The sequence below is a fragment of the Acinonyx jubatus genome, chromosome A1 (genome assembly GCF_027475565.1).
Source record: "Acinonyx jubatus isolate Ajub_Pintada_27869175 chromosome A1, VMU_Ajub_asm_v1.0, whole genome shotgun sequence".
NCBI lineage: Eukaryota > Metazoa > Chordata > Mammalia > Carnivora > Felidae > Acinonyx > Acinonyx jubatus.
Window position 1 is genome coordinate 131,499,496 of NC_069380.1, and position 22,425 is coordinate 131,521,920.

Consider the following 22,425-nt stretch of genomic DNA (forward strand, 5'->3'; position numbering starts at 1 on the left):
GGGGTGCCTGAATGGCTCAGTAGGTTGAGCGTCCGACTTTGGCTCAGGTCATGATCTCACAGTTTGTGAGTTTGACCCCCGTGTCCGGCTCTGTGCTGACAGCTCAGAGCCTGGAGCCTGATTCAGATTCTGTGTCTCCTTCTCTCGCTGCCCCTCCCCCACTTGCAGTCTGCCTCTGTCTCTCAAAACTAAATAAAATGTAAAAAAAATAAAATAAATTTAAAAAAAAACAAATGATAACCAGGGAAAAAACAGATACACTTTTGGAAACATATAACCTACCAAGACTAAATCAGAAAGAAGTAGAACATCTGGACTGACCTATAACTAGGAAAGAGATTGACTAGGTAATCCAAAACCTCCCGTGTACTACATAAAGCCCAGACCAAGTGATTTCACTGAAAAATTCTACCAAACATTTAAAGAAAAATTAATATCGATCCTTCTCAACCTATTTCAAAAAACTGAAGACAGAGCACTCTCAAACTCATTTTGCAATGACAGCAATACCCTGCTACCAAAACCAGGCAAGGATACCACAGGACAAGAAAATTATAGGCCAGTATCCCTGATGAACACAGTTGCAGAAATTCTCAAAAAAAAATATCAGAAAACTGAGTTCAATAACACATTAAGAGAGCCTATATCATGAGCAAATGGGATTTATCCCTGGGATCTAAAAATGGTTTAACATATGCAAACCAAAAATGATACACTACATTAGCAGAATGAAAGATGATGTTTTGGATATGATGCTTAAAGCACAAGCAACAAAATAGAAAATACAAAAGTGGGACTACTTCCAGTGAAAAAGCTTTTGCACAGCCAAAGAAATGATCAATAAAATGAAAAGGCAGCCTATATAATAGGAGGAAATATTTGTAAATCATATATCTGATAAGAGGCTAATATCCAAAGTATATAGGGAATTCAAGCAACTCAACAGCAAAAACAAACAAACAAACAAACAAACAAAAAACACAATCTGATTAAAAAATGTGCCCAGGAACTAAATTGATATTTTCCCAAAGAAGAGATACAAATGGCCAACAGGTACATAAAAGGTGCTTTACTTCAGTAATCTTTGGGAAAAGGCAAATCACCACCACAATGTGATGCTATCTCACAGCTGTCAGAATGGCTGTTATTAGGGGCGCCTGAGTGGCTCAGTTGGTTAAGCACCCTAGTTTGGCTCAGGTCATGATCTCATGTTCATGGGTTTGAGCCCTGTGTGAGGCTCTGTGCTGACAGCTCAGAGCCTGGAGCCTGCTTCAGATTCTGTGTCTCCCTCTCTTTACCCCTTCCCAGCTTGCACTCTGTGTCTCTGTCTTTCTCAAAAATAAATAAACATTAAGAAATTAAAAAAAAAAAAAAAAAGAATGGCTGTCATTAACAAGACAAGAGAGAACTCGCATTGGTGAGGATGTGGAGAAAAGGGAAACTTGCGCCTTTTTGGTGGGGATGCAAAACGGTGCAGCTACAGTGGAAAACAGTATGGAGAGTCCTTAAAAAGTTAAAAATAGAATTACCATATGATTCAACAATTCCACTCCTGGGTATGTCCCCCGCTAAAAATGAATATCTGCATTCCCACGTTTATTGCAGCATTATTCACAACAACCAAGGTATGGAAACAACCTACGTGTTAGCGGATAAATGCATGAAGATGTGAGGTACGTGTATACAATTCAGCCATGAGAAAGAAGGAAACCCTTCAATTTGTGACAATATGGAAGGACCTTGAGGGCATCATCCGAGTGAAAGAAGACAGAGACAGACAACTACGATATGATTTCATTTACATGTAGAATCTAAAAAAGCCAAACACTTAGAAACAGAAAGTATGAACAGTCATTACCACGGGCTGAGGGGGTGTGGGAAATGGGGAGATGTTGATGAAAGGGCATATACTTCCATTTATCAGCTGAATAGCTTGTGGGGACCCTATGTACAGCATGGTGATTATAGTTAATTATACTGTATTATAAACTTGGAAGTTGCCAAGATTTTTTTTAATGTTAAATTCAAATCTATTTTCTGATAATATGAAAAAGTAATCCTTGAAAATCAGAACACTTAATGGGAAAGAGCATACTAACTTAGATGTTAAACATCTATATGCAATAACCATTGTAAAGCTTGACAAACATGCACGCTCACAACATGCAATTATTTAAAAAAAACAAAAATAAAAGCAGACATTGCATATAAATGAGAACCACATATGATATTTAAGGTACTTTTGAAAAGGACTGAAATATTTCCATAAAAAGTTTTGAATTTATGCAGGAAAGGAATTTTCCCTACTAAATGGTTTTTCTTACTTTCTCCAATAGTCTTCATATTTTTAGTTTATCTGTAAGTTAATCAATATATCCATTTTGAAATTCAACTTGATCATCTGGGATGTTTGCACAAACACCCACTGTGCCACAACATATGGTGACCTTTGGTTTATTATAGACTAATTATAAGCCTGAAGGGGCTCTGCCATATGCCATTGAAAGTTGTTTTTCCATATATTTCCACTAGATCACAGGTCCTGTCTGACCTGTTTGTTCCAGAGGCACTTTCTAAACTAAAACAAAAAAAAGTAATTTAATTTGGTTTAATTGTGTTCCATAAGATCTTTGAACACAGCTAAATACTAAACTGATTCTGAGACGTCTCAGGTTGGATACCTGTGTGGCAAATCAAAACGTGGCCCTCGTTCATCTGTGACACAGTGATCAGCACGTGTGCATGGTAGTCATACTGTTGCCAGTGTCCAGAGCACATGGAGTCTATTTTGGTCTCTATTTTTTTTGTTCTCAGTTTAATAATCCAGTAATGAGAGAGACATTGACTACCACTTACTGGTGTATCATTGGTAAAACATTTTCCAAGTGTTCCTTCCTCACAGTTGTTCACTTTGGTAGATGATTTTTCAAATGTAACAAATTTATCTTAGCAAAATATTGTTAAACAAATGTACTGAGTGATAAATGGTGAGTCCCTTAAGATCAGAGACTTAGCTCATTCATTTTTTGTTTCTTGTTGGCAGGATAGCAAAAGATTTGAAAACTGAACTATAACAAAAACTGCCACCCCCAGTCCCAACCTACCCCTGAGAGGGATAAACAACCTGGATGGCTATAAAGCAGCCTACCAGAGGTTTTGAAAACTGAACTCATATAGGAACCATGACTGATACAAAGTGAGACAGAGTTGAAGTCCAAACAAGGATATGTATATGTAGGTATGTAAAGACATCCTTCATATGGTTTTATCAGGATCCGAGCTCTCACACTGCAGTATTCCAAATATCTAGGATACAACCCAAGAGTACTTGAGGCTACAGGCTGAATATTTATGTCCCCCCACAAATTTATATGTTGAAATCTTAACTCCCAAGGTGATGGTGTCAGAAAGTGGGTCCTTTAGGAGGTAATGCTCTCACAAAAGAGGCTGCAGAACACTCCCTTGTCCCCATTTGCTATGTGAAGACATAGTGAGGAGAGGGGGCATCTGTGAACCAGGCCCATGAAGGAGACCTTCCCCATCCCACCAAACCTGTGGGCAATTGGATAAATTATTTTTCTGTCATCAAGTCTTTCCTTTGTTACCTTATTCTGCATTGAGGGAGCATTTTTATTTCAAATGTCGTATTTTCAGTTCCAAAATGTCTGCTTTGTTCTATGTTTTGGTTCCTATTTTTCTGCTAAGAACTTCTGTCTTTTGATTCATTTCAACAGTGCTAACCTTTAACTCATGGCACATAGTTACAATAGCTTCTTTATTTATTTAAAAAGATTTTATTTTTAAGTAATCTCTACACCCACCATGGGGCTCAAATTTACAACCCTGAGATCAAGAGTCACAGCTATACAACTGAATCAGTCATGTGCCCCCCGTGTATATTTTTAAAATATTGAAGGTGTGTTATTTTTGTAAATTAGATTTTAAAAAACGTTTCTTTATTGATTTTGAGAGACAGAGAGAGAGGGAGAGCATGTGTGCAGGGGAGAAGTAGAGAGGGAGAGAGACAATCCCAAGCAGGCTCCACAGTCAACTCGGAGCCCCCCCTGTGGGGCTCGATCCCACAACCAGGAGATCATGACCTGAGCTGAAATCAAGAGTCAGACATTTAACCAACTGAGCCACCCAGGTGCCCCTTTTTGTAATTAGGTTTTGTAAGTGTTACTTTCAGAGAGGAAAAAAAAAAATCACTGCTCTTTTCCTATTTCTCAACTCCTTATATATAACTCTCAGTTAACTCACTGCTAAAAATAATCAGGTCTTAATTAAACTCAGGTCTGAAAGCCTCACAGTCATTTTCTGTTTCCAGGATTATTCGCTTGGTTTTCTTTGCTTCAAACAAATACACTCTTGTCTCTAGAGGTAGAGAAATAAGTCTGATTTATCAAAAAGTATAGCTCCATGTAGAGTTTAAAGAGAAGTCCACGTGAAATTTATTTTGCAAATTCTGATTTTAATTCAAATTTTCTAATTCAAGACCTCAGATATATGTGGGAAGCCCATCTCATTCAGATGTTAATCTAGATATTCCTCACTGAATCCAGTTCTGAACATGTGTTCTATGTAAACCAATAAATTATATGAGCATGTAGGAAGCTTGGCATTTAAAGAAATCATATAGTAAAGTTAAGATCCCTTTTGTCACTTAAAAATCATTCTTAATTTATATTGGTTTTAAAGTAGAAGTTTAGTTTGCTCCTTTGGTTTTAGGTAAAGCACAACATAACTGAATGATATTTTGATGTTTTAAAATTAGATACCCTTTGTGACACTTGGCTTATTTTCTCAATTTTTTTTTTTTTTTACTTTTAAAAAATAAAGCCTAGAAGAAAATTGAAAACCTAGTACCATGAACACCTGTATTCTTTTTACTTCATTTCCCCAGTTTGTTATTCACTTAATTTTAACTGTAAGACTAAATCACTCCGTTCTCTCAGCTCTAGTTTATATTGCTTCTTGTTTTCCTGTTTCTCCAAATACAAAACCAGGAAAATCAGGAAGGAGATTTCAGTTTGGGGAGGAAAGATGATTAATTTGTTTTACCTAATTCATGCAATTTCATGTAGATAGAGGTCCAAAAAAACTCATTAAAAAAATCCAGTTCTCATGGGGTGCATGGGTGGCTCAGTTGGTTAAGCGTTTGACTTCTGCTCAGGTCACGATCTCATGGTTCGTGGGTTAGAGCCCTGCATCAGGCTCTGTGCTGATGGATCAGAGGCTGGAGCCTGCTTCAGATTCTGTGTCTTCCTCTGTCTCTCTGACCTTCCCAGCTCACACTCTGTCTCTGTCTCTGTCAAAAATAAATAAATGTTAAAAAAAATCCAGTTATCAAATATTATTTAGCCATAAAAAGAAGGGAATCTTGTGACAAGATTTATAACATGGAAGGACCTTGAAGGAAAAGACAAATATATATGATTCTTTTTTCTTTTTTAACTTCTTTAAATGTGTACTTATTTTTGAGGGAGGGAGAGAGAGCCTTTGTGTGTGCATAAGTGGGGAAGGGGCAAAGAGAGAGGGGCTAGAAGATCTGAAGTGGGGTTTGCATACTGACAGCAGAGGGCCCAATGTGGGGATCAAACTCACAATGTGGGAGATCATGACCTGAGCTAAAGTCTAATGCTTAACCTACTGAGCCACCTAGGCACTCTTGTTTGATTTCACTTACCTGTGGAATCTAAAGAAAAACAAGAACAAAACCATACAACCCCCACAAAACCTCATTCATAGAGAACAAACTGGTGGTTGCCAGAAGGAGGGGGGTAGGGTGGGCAAAATAGGTGAAGGGGATCAAAAAGGTACACATTTCCGGTAATAAAATAAAGAAGTTACAGGGTTGTAATGTACAGCGTGATGACAATAGTTAACAATACTGTATTGCATATTTGGAAGTTGCTAAGGGAGGTCTTAAAAGTTCTCATCATAAGAAAAAATGTGTAACTATGATGATGGGTGTTAACGTATTGTGATTATCATTTCACAATACACACAAATATTGGATAATTATGTTATACACATGAAACTAATATAATGTTCTGTGTCAGTTATACCTTCACAAAAAAATAAATCAGTAAGCTAAACCTAATTCAACCAGTAGGGTATATTAAAGAAAATACAGTCTCTATTAAATACCGAAACTTTAAGAAGTTTTTTTTACCTTTAAACATAAAGAAATTAGTTATTAGTTTTGTCTCCAGGGTGAATGAGAGAAAAAGGGGGGAAAGTGACTATCATGAAATTGCATGCAAATATTGTGAGCCCTTGGTGAGTTTCCCATTGTATCTGTATTTCTCCTGCCAGCCTCCCAGTGCCTGCCAATCCATGAAGTCCCCCAGAGAGAGACTTCCAGGGAACAGGTTTGGACAGATGTATATATACTGGTATTTACTGATACTTTGCTCTAGGCTAGTTGAACTAGACTGAAGTAAGAATCAACTGTACCCCCTATTCAAAAAAAATCAACTGAACCCACCTCTAGCAATGCTTCTCCTCGAGGGCAGAGTGAAGAGCTTTAAGCATTTCATAGTGAAAAGTTCTGCTTTAATTTTTCTTCTTCCGTTAAGTCGTTAAGAAGAACAACTAGGTCTACATAGTCAACCAGGGCAAGAGTGTAAAATTTCTGCTTGTTTTTTTCTAAATGCTTATTTGTGTATTTTGAGAAAGAGAGAGAAAGAGAGAGAGAGAGAGAGAGGCGGGGAGGCTGAGAGAGAGGGAGAGAATTCCAAGCAGGCTCTGGCTGTCAGTGCAGAGCTGAACATGAGACTTGATCCTACAAACTGTGAGATCATGACTTGAGCTGAAACCAAGAGTCAGACACTTAACCAGCTGAGCCACCCAGGTGTCCCTAAAATGTCAGCTCCTAAAATTTGCAAATATTTCTATGAAGCTTTGTGGGAATTAATTAGATAAGAATGTTTATTCTTTAGATGTTTCAGTGAATGTTTCTTTGATGTTACCTCCCAAACTTCCTGAAATAGGTCAGGAAAAGCTTTTTCTTCAATTTGTTTCAGTTTATTAGAAGACCATGCTCTATACCAGGCTAAGAAGTCATCCCTATTGTATCTTGCATGTTGTATATACAATATTGTATCTTGCATATTTATATACAGTGAGGACTACAGTGAGCAGAATTCTCTGACACCCATTTGCATGTATAGCATGACTGAGAAATAAACATGTACTGTTTTTATTTAAAAAATATGGAGTGCCTGCATGGTGCAGTCGTTTAAGCATCAGACTCTTGATTTTGGCTCAGGTTATGATCTCAAAGTTCCATGGGATGGAGCCCATATCAGGCTCTGGGCTGGTGGCAGGGAGGCTGCTTGGGATTCTCTCTCCCACCCTCTCTCTGCCCGCCCCCCCTACCCCCAACTTGTATGGTGTATGCTCATGCACTTAGGCTCTCTTTCTCTCTCAAAAATAAATGGATAGACATTTAAAAAAAAAAAAAATGAAGCTTAAAAAAAATCCTGTCTCTTTTTATATGGGTCTTAACACTGTACCTTGTGAATGTGGTTCCTTTGAAATACCTTTGTTAAAACCTATTAGGCACCTGGTTGAGTGTTAGGCCAAGAACCTTGTGAATCAAACAGTACAATATGTTCTCCCATGAAAGGGAGACTGCGTGGCTGGGAAATAGGAATTGGGAGAGATTTTTAACCCTTTTGTAACTTTTGAATTTTGAATTACATGCATGTATTCAAACATTTTTTTTAATCAAAATAAAAAAGTATAGGTGATCCCCTGCTTAAGGTTTTTCTTCTAAAACACTATGGTTTAGGGGTGCTTGGGTGGCTCAGTTGTTTGAGCCTTTGACTCTTTTTCGGCTCAGGTCGTGATCCCAGGATTGTAGGATGGAGCCCCAAGTTGGGCTCCATGCTAAGCGTGGAGTCTACTTAAGATCCTCTCTGTCTCTGTCTCTTTCTCTCTCTCTCTCTCCCCCGCTCTACCCAGCCCTCTCCCCATGTTCTCTTTTTCTAAGTAAAAAAAAAAAAAATTATGAAAAAATGATAAAACACTATGGTTTAATGAATAAAGGAAATAACTAGGTATTAGAAAAACCATGTTTAAGTCTTGGTGAGCCTTTTTTTTTTTTTTAAGTCTGTTTGTTTGTTTATGTAATCTCTACACCCAATGTTTAGGCTCAAACTTACAACCACATGGATCAGAGATCCAGAGTCATATGCTCCTCTGACTGAGCCAGTTGGGTGCCCCATCGATAATGCTTTTTTTTTTTTCTTAACACTCGTTTTTTATGCTTCAGTTTAGCCTTCATTAAAATTTCTACTTCATGAGCGGCATCTGTGGCTCATGTCATCTGTGACTCAGTCACTTAAGCATTCGACTTTGGCTCAGGTCATGATCTCACAGTTCTTGAGTTGGAACCCTGCTTCGGGCTCTATGCTATCAATCCACAGAGCCTTCTTGGGATTCTCTCTCTCTCAATCTCTCTCTATCTCTCTCCCCTTCTCTACTCTCTCTCTCAAAAGTTCTACTTCATGCATTTCTGAAAAAGAATAAATAAGATGAAATTGTTGAAAGTTCAATTTACACTGAAAAGCATTATGCACAGTTAAGCCATTGCTGAGGAGTGTCAGGGACTGCATGTTCGTGTCCCCCACACCCCAAATTTATGTGTTGAAATCCTAGCCCTCATTGCGGTGGTATTGGGATGCGGGCCTTTGGGAGGTGCTTAGGTCATGATCGGAGCCCTCATGAATAGGATTATAAAAGGGACCCCAGGGATTTCTCTTGCCCCTTGCATCATGTGAGGACGCAGGAAGAACATAGTCATCTAGGACTCAGGAAGCAGGTCTTCACTAGACACTGAATATGCTGGCACCTTAACCTTGGACTTCTCAACTTCCAGAACTATGAGAAATAACTTGGTTGTTTAAGCCACTCAGTCTATGGTGTTTTGTTATAATAGTTCAACAGACTAAGACAAAGGACAATGTGGAGAAGTAAGAAGAGCTTTGGAGTCAAACATACTGGAATCATCACTCATCGGATAGGTGATTCTGGACAAGTGTCATAGTCTCCAGAATGAAATTCGCTGGAATGTCATCATGTGGGTAGGGCTTTTTTCTTCATTACGGTGCCCTCGGCACCTAGAATAGCATCTGACACAAAGTACTCAACAAATGTGTTTTGTGTAGATCTCTCTATGCTTTAGTTCCTTTGTGTGTAAATTATGGAAAATATGGTCTGTAATGAGAGAAATTTTTAGAGCTTGGCCATGTGGCTGCTACCTCCTTAGGAGCCTCACAGTAATGACAGTTGTTTATCATGAAATTATTCCCAGAGGTGAATGAATGTCCATTTCAAAGTGAACTGGCAGGGGCTTCTGGCCCTTGTGGGGTAAAGTGGCTGGCAAGTGCTCTTTCCCAGAAACAACTAAACTGGTCAGAACCAGCCATTTCAGAGCTCTGGAAAATTGACTAAAGGCAAACCAATCAGAAGTGCTTATTAATAAAAAACTGCTGAATTGTAAGAGCAGTGGGGAGTCTGTGGGGTTCTTGCCCGGGGCTGTTCCCATTCCCATCCCACCTCTTGCTCCAGTGGCGTGGATATTCTACCGGACTGGAGCTGGCTGTGGAAAGCAGCAGCTTTACTGACAGACTGATGATTTGTATCAAGAGCAGAAAATATAGCCCAGTAGTGTGGTCAGCAAAAGTGGCGAATCTGGTAAGAAATGAATGGGCATAGTCTACCATTCTGCTAATCTTAGGTGATAGCGCTAGTTGGAGAAGTAGCCAGCAAGAAACATAGCAGGGACATAGCATAGCATCCCGGAAATAACAGAGACACAGAGAGGCTACAAAAGCTCTTCCCACATCTCTGGCTGCCTGAGGGGCTGCAAGCAGATTCAGGGGAGACCTGAGAGAGTCTGGCGAGAACTAAAAGTTGACCAAGACTCAAACAATTCCTGAATTTTGAATGTGCTCATAAACCCGCAAATCCATTGGCAAGGGTTGGAAATCTTACTGGTTTGAAGTGTTTTAGCACAGCCTTGGGCCAATCAGCAGCTGACTATCAGGCAATACACACAGAGGAGGGACACCTAGCAAGCAATTCAAAATATGAAAGTAAGAATTGAAAACCAAAAATACCGAGCAGGGACATTAATGGCCACACACCACAGGAGAGACGTTTTATTGTCTTTGGCTAGAAATTCACCCTGGATTATTAGCTCTGTGGAAAAGAATACTATTGTTTAAATATTATTTGAATTGAGGCTTTTAAATAGTTTTTCTTGGCCAGATGGCACAATATTAAACTTGTTTAGTAGAGAGCAATGAATAATCACTACAACAGGAAAGGATTTGATTTCCCTTGCTTATTTCCCATGTCTTTATGCACAGCTCCTGTAGCATACATGGTTCACCATGGTTCAGCTCCTACCATGTGCATGGTTGCTCTCTACCATGGATAGCTTCTCCACTACTAGGATCCTGCAATAGTGTGTTACATAAGCATCTTGGATATCAGTGCCGTCAACTAACCTGACCTAAGTGACATTTACAGACCACTGCACACAACTGTCGCAGAATACACATTTTTTTTCAAGTGCACAAAGAACAATTTCCAGGACAGAACATATGTTAGGCCATAAAACATGTCTCAGTAAATGTAAAAGAATTGAAATTATTTGCAGCAAGTTTTCCAACCACAACAATTAAATTATAAATCAATAACAAAAAGAAATTTGGATTTGTAGCATAGTGCTTCTGGTGAGACATTTAGCTCTGAATAGTTTTTCTGAACACTGTAAAAAGAATATTCCCCACAGTGCTTAAAGTTTACAGCATTAAATGGTAATATTAGAAAACAAAGTCTCAAATCAATAATGTAAGCTTCCTCTTTAAGAAACCAGAAAAGAAGAGCAGATTTACCTCAAAGCAGGCAGAAGCAAGGAAATGATAAAAAATCAGAGTCGAAATGTATAAAACAGAAACAAAATAGAGAAAAATCAATAAAACTCAAAGATGCTTCTTTGAAAAAATCAACAAAATTAACAAGGCTTTAAGCTAGACGGACCAGTAAAAATGAGAAGGCATAAATTATCAAGATTGAAAGAGAATATTAGTACTGATCTTTCAGAAATTGAGAGGATAATAAGGACTATCTGAACATCTTTTGGTAAACAAATGATAAAAACTTAGATGAAATGGACAAATTCCCAAAAAGACAAAAGCTTCCATAATTATTTTAAGAGGTAGAAAATCTGAATAGAGTGTAAGAAATACAAATTTAGCTTGGTGATGAAAAATATTCCCATAAAGAAAATCTCAAACTAATGTAACATTGTATTTTTTTAAAATGTTTATTTATTTTTGAGAGAGAAAGAGACAGAGTGTGAGCCGGGGAGGGGCAGAGAGAGAGGGGGAACACAGAATCTGAAGCAAGTTCCAAGCTCTCAGCTGTCAGCACAGAGCCTGATGCAGGGCTCAGACTCATGAACTGTGAGATCATGACCTGAGCCAAAGTTGGAAGCTTAACCTCCTGAGCCACCCATGTGCCCCTGTAACACTGTATGTTAACTCTACTTCAGTAGGAAGGAAAGAAAGAAAGAGAGAAAGAAAGAAAGAAAGAAAGAAAGAAAGAAAGAAAGAAAGACCCAAGGACAAATGGCTTCACAGGTAAATTCTAATTAAAGAAGAAAGAGTATCATTCCTACAAAACTCCTTCGCAAAACAGAGGAAGAAGGAACACTTCTTAACTCACGCAGTGAAACCAGTATTATCTTGACATCAAAGCCAGCCAGATAAATGTTGCGAAAAAAGTAACTATAAACTATAGTTTATAAACCATAAAACTCATAAAACTATGAACCAAAATCCCTTATAAAAATAAATACAAAAATCCTTAACAAAATATTAGCAAGCCAAATCTAGCAACATATAAAAAGGATGACCCAACATGACCAAGTGGAATTTATCCCAGAAATATCACGATCATCTCCAAACATGCAGAAAAAGCATTTTAAAAAATCTAGCATCCGTTCATGATGAAAATTCTCAATAGTACAGAACTGTAATGGAACTTTCCTCACCCAATAGAGTCTCTTCAAAAACCCTGCAGCTAGGGGCGCCTGGGTGGCTCAGTTGGTTAAGCATCCGACTTCAGCTCAGGTCATGATCTCATGGTTTGTGAGTTTAAGCCTCGTTTCAGCCTCTGTGCTGACCGTTCAGAGCCTGGAGCCTGCTTTGGATTCTGTGTCTCCCTCTCTCTCTGACCCTACCCCACTTGTGCTCTGTCGCTCTCTCTCTCTCTCTCTCCCTCAAAAATAAATAAACATTTTTTTAAAAAGTCTTCTTATAAAAAAAAAAACCCTGCAGCTAACCTCATACTTAACGGTGAATGACTGATCACTTCTTCCAAGGATCAGGAATAAGACGAGGATGTCTGTTTTCATCAATTCTATTAAACATTGTACTGGAGGCTCTAGTCAGGGCATTTAGAAAAGAAAAAATAAAGACATATCTATTAGAAGGAAAAAAAAGCAATAAAATTGCCTTTATATGCAGATGACATGATCTTGTATAAAGAAAATTGAAAGTAATCAACAAAAAACCTACCAGAACTAGTTTAGCAAGGTCTCAAGATACAAGATCAATGTTTAAAAATAATCTTATTTCTACGTACTAGCAAAGAACAATTCAAAAATGAAATTAAGAAAACCATCCTAGGGGCGCCTGGGTGGCTCAGTCAGTTGAGCAACCAACTTCAGCTCAGGTCATGATCTCACGATTTGTGAGTTCGAGCCCCGCGTCGGGCTCTGTGCTGACAGCTCAGAGCCTGGAGCCTGCTTCTGATTCTTTGTCTCCCTCTCTCTCTGTCCCTCCCCTGCTCATGCTCTGTCTCTGTCTCAGAAATAAATAAATATAAAAAAAAATTTTAAAAAATCCTATTTCCAGTAACATCAAAAAGAGTAAAATACTTTGAAATACATTTTAAAAGAAGTGCAAAAACACTACAAAACACTACTGAGAACGTAGTGAAGATTTTTTTTAATGTTTACTTATTTTTGAGAGAGAGAGAGAGAGAGCAGTGGAGGGTCAGAGAGAGGGGGATAGAGGATTTGAAGTGGGCTCCGTGTTGACAGCAGTGAGTCTGATGCAGGGCTCGAACTCACGAACCATGAGATCATGACCTGAGCCGAAGTCAGATGCTCAACCAACTAGACACCCAGACACCCCAAAAGTAATGAAGATCTAAATAAACAGAGAGAAATTCTAGACTCAAAATTGACATATAGAGACAATGCAATCCTTATCACAACCCCAGCAGGTTTCTATTTTGTTTTTTGTTTTTGTAGAAATATATAAGCTGATCCTAAAGTTTACAAGGGAGCAAAATGGACCTAGAATAGTTAAAGCACTTTTGGAAAAGAAGAAGAGAGTTGGATGGCTCACACTACTCAATTTCAAAACATATTATGAATACAGTAAGTAAGACAGTATGGTATTAGTGTAAGGATAGATATATAGATGAGTAGACCAGAATTTATAGTTCAGAAATCAATCCTTCAACTTACAGTCAATTGAATTTTGACAAAGGGGCTCAGATAATGCAATGGGGAATATATAGTCCTTTCATTAATTGGTGCTGAAACAATTTGGTATCATATGAAGAAGGAGGAAGGCAAGGAAGAGGCAGAGGAGAAACAACACAACAACAACAGCAACAACGAACCTTATGTCACACAACACATAAAATTTAACTAAGGATGGATCAGAAACCTAAATGTAAGAGATAAAACTAAAAGTTTCCAGAAGAAACACAGGAGAAAACCTTGTGGGGCACCTGGCTGCCTCCATCGGTAGAGCATTTGACTCTTGATCTTGGTGGGGGGAGGGGGGATGGGAATGAGTTCAAGTCCCATATTGGACGTAAAGCCTACTTAAAAAGAAAAGAAAAGAAAGGAAAAAAGAAAAAGAAAGGGGGCTCCTGGGTGGCTCAGTCAGTTAAGCATCCAACTTTGGCTCAGGTCACAATCACACTTTGTGGGTTTAGGCCCCATGTCGGGTTCTGTGCTGACAGCTAAGAGCCTGGAGCCTGCTTCAGATTCTCTCCCTCTCTCTCTGCCCCACCCCCCACTTGCGCTCTGTCTCTCTCTCTCAAAAGTAAATAAAACATTAAAAAAAGAAAAGAAAAGAAAAGAAAAAGAAAAAAGAAAAGAAAAGAAAGAAAAGGAAAGAAAATCTTTGTGACTTCGGGTTAGGCAAAGATTTCTTAGATGTGATAATGAAAACACAATCCATCAAAGAAAACATTGATAATTTGGAGTTCATCAAAATAAAAAACTTTTGCTCTTTAAAAGACACTATTAAAAAATGGAAAGACAAGTTACAGATGAAAAAATATTTGCAAGTCATATGTCTGATAATAGATTTGCATCCAGAATCGTAAAGAACTCCTTTAATTCTATGAAAAGAGACAGACAACTTCATTAGAAAATGACAAAAGAGGGGTGCCTGGGTGGCTCAGTCAGTTAAGCATTTTACTCTTGATCCTGGCTCAGGTCATGATCTCATGGTTCAAGAGACTGAGTCCTGTGTTGGGCTCCACGCTGACAGCATGGGGCTTGCTTGAGAGTCTCTCTCTTCTCTCTCTCTCTCTCTCTGCCTCTCTCTCAAAATAAATAAATAACTGTAAAAAATGCCAAAAGATTTGAGTATTTAAATAGACGTGTCATCAGAGAAGATATATGAAAGGCTAATTAGCACATGGTAAGTTGTTCAACTTTATTAGTCATTAGAGCAGTCAAAATTAAAGCCATGAGGAGATACCAGTACATGCCAACTAGAATGGCTGTAATCAAAAAGGATGACAATATTAAGTGTTGATAAAGACGGAGACCATCTGTAACTCTCACATATTGTTGATGGGAATGTAAAATGGTGTATATATAGCCCCTTTGGGAAAACAGTTTACCAGTTTCTTAAAAAGTCAAACAAACTTACCATATGACCCAGTGATTCTACTCCTAGATATCTACCCAAAAGAAATTAGACCTGTATATGAATGTTCCTAATAGCATTATTCATAATAGCCCTACCTGGAAACAACCCAAATGTCCATTAGCTGTTGAACAAATCAACAAAACTTTGAATATTCATACCACACTCTATCATTTGGCACTAAAAAGGAATCAAACTACTGATATAGGCATGCTTCTTCTATATGCATGAACCCTGAAAACATTAGGCTTGATGGAAGTTAGACACTCAAGATTATGTATATATCACTACATTCATATACAATTTTCAAAAAGCCAAATGCATCGAAACGGAAAGCAGATTAGTGATTGCCAAGAACTGGGGAATCACTGGAATTGATTTACCTTTTTGGCAACACACTTGAAATGACTTATGAATGTCTCCTGCTAATGTTTCCAGAACTCCCCTGGTCAATTCCTTTCATAAGATTTCTATGTGTATTTCTTTCCAAAATTCCATTAAGTATCTTAGTTGTCTTCTCACACATTTTTGGATTCATTTAGGGTAGCCAACATCTGTTGTACTTATGTCCTAGTCATACTTCTAAAGATTTGGTTGTGCCATCATTTCTTGTGCTTTATGAAGTAACCTTGCCATCATTCCTTTCTGATTAAGCTATCTAGAGTAATTTCTTAGTAGTTAAAAAAAAAGGTTATGCCAAATGATATTTTTTCAAAATCAGTCCACTAGAGACATGATGAACGAATCAAGAGTTCTGGATTCTGAAAGAAGAAGGTGATGTGGTTACACACAGGAAAGACTAAGAGTTTCTGCTATTATTTCTGGAAGAGTCCTATTTCAAGACACACTACACACATGAACACATATGTGCACACACACAGTGCACTCATGCATGCAAAGCTCTCACTCCGTTTCTGAGTCTTTCTAGTTATTAACCTTCCTCCCAGTGCTTTCTCGCTGTGCTCAGTCTACAGTCAGAGCTCCTCCTTCAAAGACAGGGCTACTTCTAGAGCTTTCTTTACTTGAAATTACCTCTAAATTATTCTCTGTCAAAGTTTCCTTTAAAATTCCATAGAGCAGATTCACTGAAGATCTCCTTTGTTCAAAAAGCCAAACAAGACCAGAGGCAGCCCAGCCTCTTGTAAGTACGATCCACAGTCATCTCCATAGCTTCACAGATCCAACATTTTCTTCCACAGGCTGAACTTCCCAACCTATTCCTCCACAGTGCAGCTCTGGGTTCTGAATCCAAGAAATACATATAACTTTAATGTCAATCTTCCTTTTTTTTGTTGTTCACTTATTTACTGGAGTTTATCTTTCTTATTTTTGGTTTCTGGTTTCGTCTTAGGATCCTCGTCCTGATTGTGAGGAGACTTCTCTGCCCTGAAACTTCGTCACTGATTGTCTCACTGCTTTAGAAGTTGTCGGGTCAGTAAGCAGATGAAACCAAGAGGCCTAAGTGATAAAGAAATATCTGCAAAAGGGGGCAACGAGAGTGGTTACAGAGGTTGGAGACAGAGCATGGTATAAAGGTCGAATTTCTTTTTTTTTTCCCCCCAAAGTTGATTTATTTACTTTGACAGAGAGAGAGAGAGCACACATGCACTTGAGTGAGCGTGTGCAGGGGAGAGGCAGAGAGAAAGGGAGAGAGAGAGAATCCCTAGCAGGCTCTGTGCTGCCAGTGAGGAGCTTGACATGGGGCTCGAACCTACAAACTGTGAGATCATGGCCTGTGCTGAAATCAAGAGTCAGACACTTAGCTGACTGAGCCATCCAGTCACCCCAAGGTTGGCTTTCTAAAATGCATGTAAAAATGCCCCCAGGGTGGAACAGTTTGTCATTGGCCGAAGTGACAGGGCCATGCCAGGCCCAGGGGTGGGAAGTTTTGCAGGAAGATTTACAGAGGAATCAAGGGAAGTGATGTCATGTCCTTTGCTTCTCTAAACTGGTTCCTATAGCTTTAGTCTCAATAGTCACGTTATATTTACCAATGGGCAGATTTTATCCCTGATTTTGTTGTCTTACAGAATTTGATACTTTTCGTCATTCTTTCCTCACTCTTCACTTTTTCCTTATTAGAATTTTTTCCTCCCTTAACTTTTATGACTGTCCTCCCTCCTGGTTTTCCTCCTAGCTTTTGTTTGTTTTTGGCTAGTGTTTTAATTCCTTTAACGTTGCCCACTGCACTTCCGCTACACATGTGCTTCTACTTTCAAGCTTAAATCACATACTGTATCTTAGTTCTAGATATTTTCTCTAAATTTCATTTCAGAAACTTGTCCATAATGGATCTCAATATTCTTTGCTCCTTCCTATCGCAGTTGCCCTTCCTTCCTATTTTTGGTCCTAAATTATGGCACTTGTACACAATCCCCCAGGCCAGGAACAAATTCCTCCCTTTGCTTTACAATCAACAGTAGATAGTAAATGTACTAAGTATTGCTTTTAAGACCTTCTAAATCAGGGGCTCTCAAAGTGGGGTTCTCAGATCACCACCAGCAGCAGCAGCACTTGGGAACTTGTCAGAAATTAAAATTTTCAGGCCCCACTCTGGTCGTACTCAGGATGAAGGCAGAGATCAATTAGACACTTAACCAAAAGAGTCACCCAGGTACCCCACTTCCTTTTACTTTTAAATGGGTTCAATGCTTCCCAAACTTGGGACTGTTCTTTGCTTTCCCTTAATACCACCACTTATACTTTGATCTAGTTCTTTTGCCTTTAGTCTCCAGCCTTTTCAATGGATCTTCATGTTTCAATGACAATGATCATTCTAAAACCTGAACCTGAACCTGCTCAAAGGTCTTCAACGACTCTCAATAGCATATAAAGTGTATAATAAAATAACCTCTTAGCATGACAAATAGCACCTTTCATCAAAGCTTATTCTTTTCCATGCCTCTGAATATTCTGCACCTCACTTGGGCCCTCATACCTCCCTGCATTTGTATATTCTGCATACTCAGTCTATAGACTTCCCTTCAATGCCCCACCCCTCCCCCACCCCCTCCCTTAGCCTACCTAATTCCTGTTTAAGATTCAGAACAAGGAATCTCTTTTCTGGGAAGTCTTCCGTTAGGACTAAGTTTAAGTGGCCCTCCTACATGCTCCCAATTTTTGTCTGAGCTTATCCCTCTGGTAGTAGGTCTCAAACATTCATTTAAGACCCCTATACACTCTCAGAAATTATTGAGGAATTTACCACTTTAGAAATTAAATCTGAGAAACTTATTTTAAAACATTTAAAAACACTCATAAACCGATTGTATGTTATTTTTTAAAAATATTTTAAACATTTATTTATTTTTGAGAGATAGAGCACAAGCGAGCGAGGGGCACAGAGAGAGGGAGACACAGGATTTGAAGCAGGCTCCAGGCTCTGAGCTGTCAGCACAGAGCGGGACATGGGGCTTGAACCCACAAACTGTGAGATCATGGCCTGAGCCAAAGTCGGATGCCCAACTGACTGAGCCACCTAGGCACCCCAAACCGATTGTACGTTAATGTAAATGATACATTTTTATGATAAAATGATACTTTGCAAAAAAGGATTTGAGAAAAGTGGCATTGTTTTACATTTTTCAAACCTCTTTAATGTTTGGCTTAATAGAAGACAGCTGGATTCTCCTATTCATGCATTCAATCTGTTGTGATATATTTTGGTTGAAACATATGAAGAAAATCTGGTCTCACTCAGATAAGGAGTTGGAAAAGGGAAAACTATTTTCATAGCCTTTCTAGATAATTCTAGATATTCTTCTTTGATATCACACCAAAGTTGACATATGGCAGTTTCTTAAGAGTGCAGTTGCAATGTGGACTGAGTCTGAAACTGTATCAATTAACTTTGTATTCTGCTACATTAAAATGCATAGATCTATTTTCGACTTTGATGACTCATTTTGATTTTGTAATAGCATGCACTGGTTATTCTGAAAATAGTTGTTCATTGAGTTGTAGAGATCTTCCAAATGTTCACATATTTCATTATATAATGTCGAAAAATACATGTGTTAATATCACTAGTATTTTTTAACAGAAAAGACTTTACTGTAAAGTGGTAACTTAAGGGGGTGTATACAGGATGTATACAGGTTTTACACAATTTGTATTTCTGTGTGATTACTCAATCACACAAGTGCTTTTTTTGGAGACAACTCTTACTTACTTGGGCATGCAGTGTTAAATACTTACCATTTCTTCACGCACATTAGAAAGACGTGTATGCTAGGGTGAAGATTTAATGAAATTAATAATTTTTACTCCTTTGTCAAGGACACTCAGTTTATTTAAACAATCTTTTTTTTTTAATGTTTATTTTTGAGAGAGAGAGAGAGAGAGAGAGAGAGAGAGAGAGAGAGAGAGAGAGTCAAGAGCTCAAGCCCTGGGGCAGGGCTGAGAGAGAAGCAGACACAGAATCTGAGGCAGGTTCCAGGCTCTGAGCTGCCAGCACAGAGCCTGCTGTGGGGCTGGAACTCACACACCACAAGATCATGACCTGAGCAAAAGTCAGGGGCTCAGCCAACTGAGCCATCCAGGTGCCCCCACTTAAAGATTCTTAAATTTTGTATGCTACCATTGCAAGGAGGTGAAACATAGAAAATATACTACTCTTGGTGCATTTTGGCGCCACTGCCTCGATTCCTGCTAAGTTGCCAGCAGTTTAACCTTGTATTGCTTTTACATCCTCAGTGCAAGTGTCAACGAAGTGAAAAAGGTCAACAAAGTCTTAGCATTATATTGTAAACTGTTTTGACCTTGCGGACCCACTGAAAGGGCCTTGAGTACCCTCAGGGTTCTGGGGATGGCATTTTGGGAGCAGCTGCCTTCGTTTCACATACTTGGTTGTCTCTCATTAGGTTGCAAGTTCCATGTGGACTGTCCGTAACTGTCTTTTACGTGCCCTTGTCTAAAAGTGCCTGGTATGTAATGCTCAATAAATATTAATATTTATATAAATATTGTAAATAAATATCTGCGAAATGAGCGAATAAATGGCGAGTTATAAACAACCACTGCAGAGCCTTCATCTTACTGCCTCCTTTCTTAATTCAATCGGAACTTAAAGGTTGTGTAAATTTTTCCAAGTTGTTTTTAATTAGGACGCCGGCCACTGTTTTCAGCAGTTGGGCGGTTTCAATAGTTGGGGCAGGGAAGCCGCCTGTACGTGATCATGACCGGCGACAGTTTAGCCAAGCATTAATCTGTGATGCCCGAGAGGCATTCCTCCTTCACCGCCCCAGACCGGCAGACCAGGCCTCTTGGTTCCCCAGTTCTACCTAGGGTAAAGACGGGAAAGACCTGGGTCTCCCCAATTACGCGAGCACAGAAATGTATTCAGTTGAAGCGAGGGGGGGATGGGGAACCCATAAAAATTCCGACGAAGACAAGACTAACAGGAGCTACGGCCTCGGGCACCCGGGAGCCCCAGGCTACAGCCTCCCCCGACCCGCCGGGTTGCCGGGGCGACGCTTCCGGCAGGCGCGCGCAGCCCTGGGAGCAGAGGAGTTGCGGAATGGGTGGCTAGACCTGCCCGCCTCCGTGAATTCGCCAGCGGGAGCGCGCTCGCGGCCGCGCGTACTTCGCTTTCCCGGCTCCGTCGCTGACGCGTCGTAGACGTTGGGGAGCGGGAGACAGCAGCAAGCGGGTCGGGATGAACCCCGGCGGCGGCTTCGGGTTGGCTTTAGGCTTCGGCCTCACCCCTACGGCGGTGATTCAGGTGACCAATCTGTCGTCGGCGGTGACCAGCGAGCAGATGCGTACGCTTTTTTCCTTCGTAGGAGAAATAGAGGAGCTGCGGCTCTACCCCCCGGAGTAAGTGCTCGAGCTTGGCTGGGGGAGGGGCGCGGGCGCCATAGAGACCTCGGGCACTGAGGCGTGGGGGAGAGCGCGGACGGGGGCGCGCCGTGCCCGTCACGTGATCTCCCGGGCTTACCTTGGTGCCCATGTTTGATTAGGGCACCCCGGCGCTGGGGCCCTGCGGTTCTGCTCTCCTTGTTAGTCTGACTTTGGGGGTTAACCTCTGCACCGAACCGTTACAGAGAATGTAGAGAAGTTGTTTATTTTCGTGCCTCCCCGATTTGTGGTCTCCGCTGGGTCCTCTTATTCAGTGTCTCTCCTTTTTCCTTTTTCTTCCCGAACTTAAGATGGCCGCAGGTGGGCCCGGAATAGTCCTCATGGCAAACGCCTGTTAGCGTTCTTGTAATGTAATGTAAAAATCGCGGAGACCGCGCCGGACGAACTGTCCCACTTGTCAGGCCGTTGTGCTGATTAGAAAGCCTGCGGCTGATGACAACTTGGAATTAGGGCTACCATTTCTTCTCTAGGGTGGTGTTCACAAATTCAGCATCTTCTTGTCTAATCTGACCGAGCCCATCCATGTTGTTAAAGATCATGTCTTTTCGCCCTTTTGGCAGCGGATTAAAATTTCCGCTTTGAAGGTCACACTGTCCTAAGCCTTTCAGAGAAAGTATTAGTCGGTGAAGGATTATCCCTGGTGTATGCTCTAAAAGTCTAGATCTTTATTGGCATTTAGAGCTTGCGGCCAATTCCCAAGTATGTATTTTGAAGTAAGGTTTCCCTTGTATAGTACTGTGTATTCACAAAATTTGTAAGGGTTTACGGGTTCACATTCTTACACGCATAAACTTTTTTTTTTTTTAATGGTAGAGCTTAGAATTTTAAAATAGTATTTTGTTCATTGTTTCAAAATCCTTTGAAGGAAGGGCTAGTAGTTGCCCAGGATTTCTTTCTTTCAAAAAAATTATCTTTGACTTTTTGGTTCATTTCATAATGATGCACGTAGACCTATTTTTCTTTCGGTTTCTATGTGTAAGTATATCGCATGGCTACGGTATAAGATATTGGTAAAAGTTGGTATTTGGATTTAAATTTAAATTTTACTTTTTAAAGTTACTCTCTTTTTGTTTTGAAATATTTAATGCAAACTAAAAAGTGGAACGAATAACACCCACGTTTCCTTTACCTGTATTCTTTCTTTACCAGTTGATTTTTTTTCTCTGTCTCCCCCTCTAGCTATCTGCACCCTCTACACTTCCTCTTTCTTCCCATCTTTTTCAAAGTAGTTGCAGACCGCATGATTATTTTTTTCTCAACACTTAAGTCTCTCTCTTCAGAACAGGTACATTCTCCTACATTACCACAATACTATTAACGTGTCTAAGAAATTTAACATTGGTATATATAACAAGTAGTTCATATTTAAATTTAACCAATTATTATAATCATTTTTTTTTCTTTTTCTTTTTTTGGTCTAGAATATAATCGGAAACCACCACTGCATTTAGATGCTACCTCCTTTAATCTAGAACAGTCCCCTGTTGCTTTTAAAAAAATATTCCGTAACAGTGATATTTTGTTTTGTAGTTTGTTTTGTAGAATGATGCATAATCTGGGTTTATATAGATTGTTTCAGATG

The 22,425-nt window shown here is 39.5% G+C and overlaps 1 protein-coding gene across 4 annotated transcripts in view; it reads left to right on the forward strand.

The window, feature by feature from the left end:
- The first annotated feature begins 20,308 nt into the window (after nucleotides 1-20,308).
- SREK1 (splicing regulatory glutamic acid and lysine rich protein 1) overlaps nucleotides 20,309-22,425 on the forward strand; it is a 48,935-nt gene continuing 46,818 nt past the window's right edge. The window contains exon 1 of one of the 4 annotated variants that reach the window (XM_053223428.1): nucleotides 20,309-20,801. In XM_053223428.1, coding sequence (XP_053079403.1) covers nucleotides 20,641-20,801 — 161 coding nt within the window. In that variant the 5' untranslated portion in view covers nucleotides 20,309-20,640. The remainder of the gene's footprint in view (nucleotides 20,802-22,425) is intronic. The other 3 variants (XM_027040871.2, XM_027040855.2, XM_027040848.2) reach the window with 3 other exon arrangements.